This window comes from Lottia gigantea (genome assembly GCF_000327385.1).
Source record: "Lottia gigantea unplaced genomic scaffold LOTGIsca_1, whole genome shotgun sequence".
Classification (NCBI taxonomy): domain Eukaryota; kingdom Metazoa; phylum Mollusca; class Gastropoda; family Lottiidae; genus Lottia; species Lottia gigantea.
This window is the reverse complement of record NW_008706746.1, coordinates 6,663,536-6,674,646: the sequence shown is the minus strand read 5'-3', so window position 1 is coordinate 6,674,646 and position 11,111 is coordinate 6,663,536. Positions and strand designations below refer to the sequence as shown.

The following is an 11,111-nucleotide window of genomic DNA, read 5'->3' as shown; positions in this document are numbered from 1 at the left end:
TCTCGTACAAAATTGAAGCCATTATAGATTTTGGGGACATTTCGTATAATCCGTATATATTTGAGATCAGTATAGCTATGTTGTATTTAATTCTTCAAAGCAAACATTTAGATTTGGAATATATTCCAAGTCAAGTGTTGAAGGGTTATTTACAATATATGAAATTGAGCGATGAAGAGCTGAGCTTGATTAAGTTGTGTATTTGTGCTCGAGCAGTCCAGTCTATTGTAAGAGGTATTATGAGCAACAGTAGCCAATCTAATGACTCGGTTGGGTTAAAATTGTTGAATAAGTTATGGCCCATTCCAGATATTGACATTGTTAATAGATGGCGATACGGTAGTGGAAATCTTTGAACATGAATGAATCTTAGTAATATATTCGTTGACAATGAGCTCAATTCCATTAACACTCTGAAACAATATTGAACTGCTTATATTATCTGATTCAAATGTTTGTAAGAATAATAATCCTTTCGAGTGTAATAGGGTAAAAACTTTATTCTTTTTAATACTTTTTCTAAATATACTTTTTGTAAATACATATTATATCTTTATATAATTTTTTATACGTCAACGTGGAAATCTGGACGTTGCCCACGTCCGTCCACATTTCTTGTAGACACGATAGAGGCTACAATTTTTAAGCGATCTTAATGGAACTTGGTATGGCTGTATATAGTGGTAAGACCTCGGTCAAGTTCAAATTTATAATCTGATGAACGGGCTTGGGATTATTGCCCTTGACTTAGTAAAGACGCGTCAGGCAGTTTTCATTGAAATAGACGTAAGAATGGAATCAACTTTATAATAAATTATATTCTATTCTGTTGACAAACGGTTTTGGGGGATTGGTTTTAACCAATTTGATTCATTTGCAAATCTATTCGTTTGTGACTTTGCTTTGGGCAACTGCACCTGCCATCCATGATATGACGAAATTCTAATGCATCTGATGTTCTGGTTCATTTAAACCAATCAACTGTACCGTACTGCTTTGTTCTTTACATGCCCAACGGTACCTTTAATTGGTTATCATAAATTTTGGCATGATTTGAAGAAGAATCTTGTCAAGCCCATGAATCGCATGTGTAGTAACCTACAGAAATAAAAGGACGCGGAACATTTTGAACTGCGATAGAATCGGAATGGGTTTTAGCAGTAAACTTCAGTGAATCACAAACATAGAAGTGAACCCATTATTACGTCGGATTATTACAATGTAGCAAATACCACGAAGTATAAAACACTGGACAAACTTTGGATTCCTTATTCCGGAGAAAAGGCGTTTTATAATGTGAGCATTTCAAGGCTGAACAGACTCATAGGTCAAGTGGAAAGACCATATTAAATACCATTATATTGTTTTTCTTGTCATCAATCAAAATATCTCAATATAACCTCGGAGTAATGACTCCAAGATATAAAAAACACATTTATTATAACTGTAATAACATTACACTAATAATATATTAACAAAACTAACTAATCATTAACAATAATTTTAACTCAAGTTCATTCTTATAGTACCATATGAACTATACAAAAGTTTCAATCTAGCTTACTTCTGGACTTTCTTACCATTCGGAGGCAGATTAACCCATAGGCAAACTAGGCAGCTGCCTTTCGGCCCATGGAAAATTCGGCTCATGACAAATTTTTGAACAGTAAATATTATCGAACAGTTAATAAATTTCAGCAGGCCCATCGAAAATTGTCCTACTAGGAGCGTGATGTGTGAGAATCGACTAAATTGTTTGAGCCGACTGGTGACGAATGCCGATATCATGCATACGATTGATGCTGATGAGCTGATTGATCTGTTCCTGAAAAAAACAGAAAAAAACTTCCTGCCATAAAATTGTTATCACGCCCCCTCCCTAAAATGAGAAATTAGGCCCTCTACCGTTCGTTTGTCTACGGCCCAACAAGTCTTAAATCCGCAACTGCATTTCGTATTTGATATTTTAATTATGATCTAAAGTCAAAAATGAAAATCAAGAATTCCACTATTTCTTTTTAGAATTGTGAAGCTTATAAGCATGAACTACCAACAGCAAAGCTTTAACATTGGGTTTGACATTAAATTAGCCTATAAATCAAACAGTACTGACAAATCTGACATCTGACTTAACATTGTAAATATAACAGATGCCTGATTTTGGGGGGTTGATTTTAGTCTTGAAAATATGTCAATTGTCTTCAGAAGTACTAGAAATTCAATAAAAAAATGTCAATCTAGGAATTTTACCCACTATTTCTATATATGTCTGTTCTATATACAACAGAGTATCTTAAAATAAGGAGCCGTCATTTAAACATGGTTAATTCTGGACAAGCATGATGCTCAAATTTCGATCGTGAGCTGTGAACACAATTACTGATTGGCTTAGCTAAAAAAAAAATTCCCGTTTCTGAGACTAAAGTATCATTGGTCAAGAAGTATGGCGCACCTCAAGATTGAAAACTTAAAATTGCTTTGATATTTTATCGCTGTTAAGATTGGTTAAATGAGATTGTAAAGATATTTTCTGTGTTTTTTATGCTCGTACATCTTTTTTTGATGACTTCAATAAAATAAAAATATAAGCTTTTATCCTCACTTTCATGTTGATTTTAACATTATCAGAACATGACATCATGTAATATCTACATGTACATAATGTTCTGGAAATGATGCTGTGTTTTAGCTTAATTTTAGGAGAACCTGATGTTAGAAATTTATACTGAAAAGTGACACATATGTCTGAAAATGACAGATATAACTAATTTTTAGAAGAATAAAGTACCGGGGTATTTATAGTCATTTTGAACGCAATTGATTTAAATCAAGCTTAATTTCTCTTTCTGTGGTTGAATGAAAATTTGACTAGTGAAAAAGATAAAACAGGTGTACTCAACATAGTCTGTAAATTAGCTTAAGTTTAAATCTCTTTAACTATCTCCTTAAAGAAAGTTTTACTGACTTTCCAAATTTGCAGGAATATACAACAGATTTAATACCACATTCAAAATGTTCAACATTGGAAGAATAAAGTTAAAAGTAAATGCCATTCAACATCATAAATCACAGGTAAAAATCACATTGCCCACCCCCGTTTATGGGATTTACATGCACAAACTGACTTGAGGACTTCTTGTAGATTGGGTGATTTTTTTTCTTTCCAATTAGCCTCCAGATTATGGTCATTGATTTTCTCCAAATTAGGGGCACCATTCACAAGAATACCATAAAGACAAGGAATTTTAATTTTATCACTTGACACTATTGGTCCATTCCACGGATGACGTGCAACACAAAACTGTCTCAATTTGGGCATCACAAGACCATTTAAATAAAAACCACGACTTTGAGATATATCTAGAAACTGGAGCGAAGCAGACTTTAGAGAGTAAAATAAAAGCCCAGCTCCACTGGGGGTCCAAACTTCCAGAAGAAATCTTTGTAACTTTGGTAGGATTTCTAAAACACGATCTAGTAATGTTTGATCTAATGTCTTAAAGACAAAATATTTTTCCAGAACTAGAGTTTGTAGATTTTGAAGTCGTTTTAGATGTTCAACACTTGTTTCTGACCAACCAAATGGCATGATGAGAGTTTTTAAATTGGACGCAACACTTGTGAAAAAGTCAAAAAACCAAACAAACTTTCTATGTCTAAGTCTATGTAAATGTATTACATCGGATTCATGATACCAACATTTTTCTTCATACCATAAAGGCTGATTTGGGGTCTCTTTCCAATTAAGGTGGGCATAAATTAACTCTCTGCATTGAGCTGTACGTAGAAAGTTTTCTATATTAGGTAGGAATTTCGCTTTTGGGTCATAAATATCAAGTTCAAAGACAAAGCTGTGAAGTATTGGTTTTATTTGACATAAATACTCTGTAAACTGTAAGACTTTAGTCTGATATTGTTTATAACATTCATAAACACAAGTATGATTTGCCTGACCTAAACAAATTGGTGTAAAATCAGACAATGATATATGATTCCATAGTCTTGGACTTTTCAGTAAAAACAACCATTCTTTACACACAAAGCAACACCTGACTTTGGCAGTATTATTCAAATATGAGAAGACTTGTAGTTTACAATCTTCCGGTAATGCTTCAAAAGGGAAATAATGCTCAATCACATCCTCCGATAGTTCTGAACTTCCATTTGCTGTACATGCCATTTTGTTGAAGCAACACTCCGATACATTTATTCTGCTCTTTTCCTCTCCAACATCTTCTGAAAATATAGAAGTTTAGAATTACATCAAATACCAGTTTTTAGCACACACTTCAATGGTTATGAAGTTTTATTGTTTTGAATTCAATAGTGTCTCTATTACTTTTGAGCACAATAGCCGACACTTATGTATGATCAATCAATCAGCAGGATGAACCATGGAACATTGTCCAAAGACAGTACGGTACCAGTAACTGAGCTTCAGTGTAGGTACCCTACTAGTATTGTTTTTAAACAATTCTGTAATTGATGCTGAGACTAAACCAGGGATTTTCGTTTCCAAAACTTTTCTTACAAGAGTATAGGTCCCTATAGATCTGCCAAGGATTAATTCCATAAATGGACGATTGGAATAATTTACACTGTCACTGAATAGAGAGGCCAAATTGACTAAATGGCACAAGTAACTTTCATTTTCAATGTGACAGCGATACTCAGGTACTAATGCAATAAGAAAAATGCGGATTTTTGTTTATAAAGATCTGCTGGATGTGTCCCACGTTGCTGTATTAGGAGTAACTACATCTTAAATGAATAGAAGGCTATTTAATTTTAAAATTTTCCATTACCAGATTAATATTCTCCATTTCAGTCTCGATTGTCAGGCACATCGTTCTATTGACCATAGAGTAAACAGTTATATGTATTGACAGAACAACGTTAATATTCCGTCCTGATGTCAGAAGCTACTAAAAAACCACAATCACCTGTTTCCGGTTAGTTCGACAAGTTCCGTTAGTTTCCGTATATTTTGATTTTTGTACTCTCAGAAAAATTTGAATTAAGTCATTGATTAGATTCATTTATCGATAAGGTTTTATATCAAGACATTATTCTGTTTGTCTTACATGTAAATAAAAAAATCTTGATAGTCTCTTTTGTCATGTAGTAAAATTGTATTTCACATGGACTGGACGATCTCGACTACGTGGCGGGAAATTACATGCTGCAGTTTGTTATTGTTTACATTTACAATTTAGTTAGTAAACTTAAAATTGCTCATAGTCATACTTCGAATTAACTGTCTATTATAAAGATACTGAGATTAAAAGTCATGGGTAACGAAGCTAGTCAAAGTGTTAGTTTTGGAGTTAAGATAGAGAATGATATTGAACTGAACTGGAAAAAGGTTGGCAGTCCATTCCCTGCTACAAGTGGAACAACAGGAAGAGAAGGCCAGGCATCATGTTCCTTGAATTCCAAGTTCTATGTATTTGGCGGTGTATTACCTGGAGGAGAAGAAGTGGTAGAGTCAAATGATTTGTTTGTTTTTGATACAGGTATAAGGTCTATGTCCTAATATTGAATATTGAATTAACTATGAGTATTAGCTTCACATTATAGTTTTATAGACCTAGAAATAACCTAGATCTACAATGCCAGCCTAACTAAGCTTAAATGGGAAAAAAGATTGATGACATTTTTATTACCATGGAGTCACTGGCACAGGGTTAAAGCAGTGTTCACACCTTAAATTTAAACTCTAAATATGGCTGTATCTCCAGTTCCAAGACCCAGAACTGCAGAAGAATATCCTTTAATTCACCCCTAATACCCAATGCCTAATAACAAATGTATTTTATTATAGAACAATTGATTTGGGAGAAATTAAAGACAAGTGGAATTCCACCACCTGCTAGGTCAGCAGCAGTATTAGTTGGTTTAAAAGATAAATTATATTTATTTGGTGGATTGAGTCAGAATTTTGGGTGGTTTGATGATTTGTTTGTTTTTGATACAAGTAAGTATAATGATTGATGATTCATAGTGGTAGAAATAAAAAATTGTGACATTTTTTTTGGGGTGATTTTCTATAGACCATTTTGAATTTACTGATTGAAAACCTGATTGCAAGAGAATTTGTAGTATAGAAAGCTTTTAATTCATATCATTATGAATTACTATCAGGCTTTAAAAACCTCAAATATCATGTATCCAAGTCTAAAGATTCACTAAAATCCAAAAAGTATATATACTGGGTCGGTATCTAAGTGTTTAAAGACTTAACAAAATGAAAATGAACTAGATTGAAGTTTGAAGAATTTGTTTATGTTCAGAAAATAATAATTGGTCAGTGATAACTGGAGAGGGTCCACGACCAATTCCTCGAGATAAATTACAAGCTACTGTTGTTGATCAATCTATATATTATTTTGGTGGATTTGGTCCTAAAAGTGCTGATGAAGATATTTTGGTAAAGTTTCCTTTCAACTCAATTGGAAGCATTCAATAACGAGCCATTGTACAAGGCTTGTACAGAACCATGTTCACATTTGGTTAAGCCAAACTTAGATGAGTTGCAAAAAAGTTTTCATTTGTGTATTTTAGTATTTTTCTTATTGGGAAATGGCCAGATAGTAAAACTAGTTATAATTCAAAGATACCTTAACTATCCAAAGAGGGTCATATTCTCGTATCATTCTGCATAGTTAATTGCTGAAGTTTTTAGAACAATTGACATCATATGTTGAACTTTTGATTTGACACTATTATTATTATGTATATATTATTTCCAATAGGAAGATGATGATGATAATGATTATGAAGATGATGAAGGAGCTGATTTTGGATGGTTTGATGATTTATTTGTTTTCAACACAGGTTAATTATGTTATAATTACTTACATTTGGTACTCATTTAAAACTGGCAAGTTTAACTTGAAGATGTAGCATCAAGATTGTTTATTATTAATTCTGGTATAAATCTGATAAATCTTGGAATTCAATACACTTTTATTGGCTAAGACATTCCATATACATGTACTTAATTCTTTTTGAAAAGTTCTGTTAGTAGCTAAAGTAAAATATTGTTGACTATTGAGGAAAGTCAAAGAATATCACATTGTCAAACATGTATATATAACTACATGATTGATTTTAGAATCTAATAAATGGAGTCAACCCATGCAGATGAATATGGGTGCACCAACAGCAAGAGCAGCTCATGGTATGTGTTCTGTTGGTAGAAATATTGTTATATTTGGTGGTAGAGATATGGAAAGCAGACGTAATGATCTACACATATTTAATGTTGGTATGTAGTAAATCAACCAGATAATTGCCCTATTTTGTAGTTATGTCCCTTTTTCTAATTCCATTGATTTATCGCTCCTGGAAAAGATTTGGCTTTATGAATATTTAAATGATATATCTTAGCTTTAAATTCATGTCAAAATGTTTTTCAAAGATAATGGTTGTCAATATTGTTTCTTTCTTAAATATTTTAAAATAATCTGATACTTAAGGAATGACCATAACATTTTTTCAGTTTACCGATGTATACAGAGAAAAAACCTTTGACACTGTACAGGTTTATACATCGATAAACTGAAAAAAAATGTTCAGGTCATTCCTTATAATTAAATCAACTCGAATATGTGTTTAAATATTTATGTAATATAACAACAACTTGAGCCACTAAATTGGCGCATAAATACCTAACATTTTAACATAACGTTAATGAACTACCTTTATCATTCAGTGATGTGTCGATTTCGGCTCTGTTGACTTTCAAAGGAACGACATTGACACCATGTAGTGACCATGTCAATCAAACTCAATGATAAAAGTAGTCCGTTAAGGGACAGAGCTTATAGTTACATTCTGTTTACACAGATATAAACCGAATGCGAGTGACCGCTGTTAATCAATCATATTGCGTGTTAACGGAATCATGATTTAGTTATACAACTTTGAATGATGAATATTTAGATGATTAGAATACTGTGTATTTCAGACACAAGAAAATGGAATACAGAATTGAAATGTAAAGGTAGAGAACCTGAACCTAGATCATTCCATACTGTAACTGGAGTAGAAAATAGAGTGGTTGTAATGGGTGGTAGAGGAATGGATAATAATCATTTTGCTGATGTTCACATATTTGATACAGGTTTGTTTATATTGTTACATCTTAAAAATTGCAAAAATTGTATTAAAAATATTAGATGAATTATACCATCTTCTTTGGTCATATGTATCCTTTAAGGGAGGTAACTGTTGACTCAACCTTGTTAATCATATAGCATCAACTTAAAGAGATATATATAGTGATCTAATGGCCTGTTTTACCATGTAGAACAATTCAAACTATAGATAGCACTCTTCAGGAGGACTTTGTTCCGAGTATTATGATACAAGCTTTTTACTTCAGAAAAAAGTGAGTGGCTACAACCAAAAGCTACTGGAGACCTACCTCTAGGTAGGGGACAACACTCTGTGGGCCTTGCTGGTGATAGAATAGTTTTATATGGTGGATCAGCTTCCTTTAATTCAGACATAATGCAATGCACAGAACATTTTACAGACACTTTTATCATAAACAAGGGTTAGTATCTTTAATTATCACAGTGTGAAGGAATGTGTGCTTTATTATGAAAATGAAAGAGGCTGTATATAAGGATTTACATTCTATATTTAGAGGAGAGTTAGAAGACAGGTAGCTCCTTATATTTGAAATCACCGTAAAAAGGAAGTGTATTATTGTCTTAAAGTAGAGGTAAAGTTATAGTGAAAATGTTTCACTTTCTCTGGTGCATATTTCTTCTTCAAGTTCCCTGGTCTCCCTGACTCAAAATTTTATAGGATACTTGAAAACACCAATTTGGTAACTTTGAATTTTTATGAATTAAACATATATTTTTTTTTTTGCAGATGATATCTTAAAAGGCAGTTCAATTCAAACAAATGGAAATTCATAGTAACAAAATAATTATTTTATGGCAGCTGTTTTAAGATTTTTTTAAGGGTAGTCTTTCTAAACAATTAAATATTACACTTGTTTAAGTGGTAAAAAAAACTGTTATGACTTGTTTAAAGTTGAATTTACTTAATTGTTGATTTGTGTATAGTTATTATTATCATGGTTTTCCTCTTTTAACATTGCCTGTAAGAACTGTCAACAGTAAATAATTTCCATTTATGTTACTTTTAAACCAGTAGTCTATTTTTATGTTATTTAGTTATGATTTGTTCTGTGTTTAGTTTACAACCAATATAAATCATCAAAACCATTAACTGAGCATTTGAGGTGCTTACTTAGTAATATTGAATAAAGACTTGGTCAAAAGTGATGGGAAAAATCATCTAAACTGAGAGTGAATATTGGGTCTTGAATATATGTAAATAGTCTTCATGTTAATAATGTACGCATAATTCCTTCAAAAATATTTCAGATTTGGAATTTCTTTTACTATTTCTTATCCATGTCTTTTCTATATAAATTATGGCAGTGTCTTTTTAACTTTCAAAGGTGAATAATTCTGGACACACATGGATTAAAAATCTCAAATTCGATGTGAACACTTTTTCTGATTTGGCTTAACTAAAATATTCCTGTTTGATATGATTAAAAATAAATGGCACACCTGTCACTTAAAGTATCTTTTCCATTTTTGCATATTAGACTTTTCTACTATGCATCATTTATAAGTATTGTATCCTTTTTTAAAAACTCATCTGAATTGCTAAGGTTTCATGTGTATTTTAAACCATTTTTAAGAAAGTTATGGTGGACGTAGAAACGCAACTGGGAAAACCCAAGATCAAGTTTAAATGGAGAGATACGCCATTTTTTTTACAAATCATACCTTAGTCTCAGAAACAGGATTATTTTAAGTTAATCCAATCAGTAATAGTGTTAATAGCTCACCGTCGAGATTTAAGTCTTCAAATCGACACATGTCTACTGTTATCTACCTTTGAAAGTTATGAAAAGACGAGTCAAGACTCTAAATCAATCGTCAAAATGGCAAATCTGTCCCTTTAAATGAATTTAATGAAGTTTTACTTGTAATGAGAAAATTTCTCAAGGATAGCAGCACAAGTCTTCACTTGGTTTATTGTCCCATCTGAATGACTAGGCACGTTTACCATGTCAGCACGTCTAACCTGCGTCACTGAGGATGGAAAACCAATTGAAAAGATTAGCAAGAAAATGTCTGAGATGCCCCATGAAAATTGAGATAGGTTTAGTTTTTTTATATACCAAAATATAGCTTTAATTGTCATTCTGCAGATTTTCAAAAACTATATCCGAGCAACTGCCATGAATGTGACATTTTACGTCGTGCCGATATCTCATCCGTAACTTATGTCCGAGGACCGGAGATATGTAGGGCTAAATTCAAGTAAGTACTCCCCCACCTTTATCTTTCTCTTTATCGGTGTTTTTTAAAAACAAGTTTTCGGATTGACGAATAAACCATTCTGTGAGAATTTACACCTAACCTCTCGTTTTTCATTATTAAAACTGTAGAAAATAAACACCAGTTAAAATACTGTGAAGACTTATTCCTATGACATCGTCTACATACTTCGAACCAATCTCATAGTCTTGGAGGGGAACAGCCATCATAAGACCCAAATTTTGCCGATTTAGTCGATTAAACTTTTATAAATGCAGAAGTCAAACGAAATCCATGGACAAGAATAAAAGGGCCCCTGTATCATGCAGAAAAGATCAAATTTCACGCTTTTTTATGCGCCCACATTTCTCTATGTGGACGTATATTGTCGGCACCCCTGTCCGTCCGTCCGTCAACATTTGCTTGTAAACGCTCTAAAAACTAGATTTTTTGATGGAATCAAATCAAATTCGGTATGTGTATACATATTCTTCAAAATTATTGTAAATATAAGACCGTGTTAGATACAGAAAGATATTTATCATATAATAGTATGGCAAATAAATTTAAACATGCCTTATGTAAATTTCGATGTGGTAGTTATTTGTTCAAGTCTGTAGAGTGTAAATGGTCAAATCGTCTAAATGAAAATATTTGTAAACTATGTACATTAGGGGAAGAAGAAAATGAAGTGCATTTTTTACTGCAGTGTAATTTATATCAGAGTTTAAGAGAAGAGTATCTAAGGCA

At 32.5% G+C, this 11,111-nt stretch overlaps 1 protein-coding gene across 1 annotated transcript; it reads right to left on the bottom strand.

The window, feature by feature from the left end:
- Positions 1–3,079: 3,079 nt before the first annotated feature.
- Positions 3,080–4,845, bottom strand: LOTGIDRAFT_228073 (hypothetical protein; the record flags this gene model as incomplete). The annotated part of the gene is made up of 2 exons (XM_009045819.1): positions 4,806–4,845; positions 3,080–4,236 (listed from the first exon to the last, which is right to left on the bottom strand). The coding sequence occupies exon 2, from the start codon at positions 4,178–4,180 to the stop codon at positions 3,080–3,082; it is 1,101 nt and encodes a 366-aa protein (XP_009044067.1). The 5' UTR covers positions 4,181–4,236; positions 4,806–4,845.
- Positions 4,846–11,111: the final 6,266 nt, after the last annotated feature.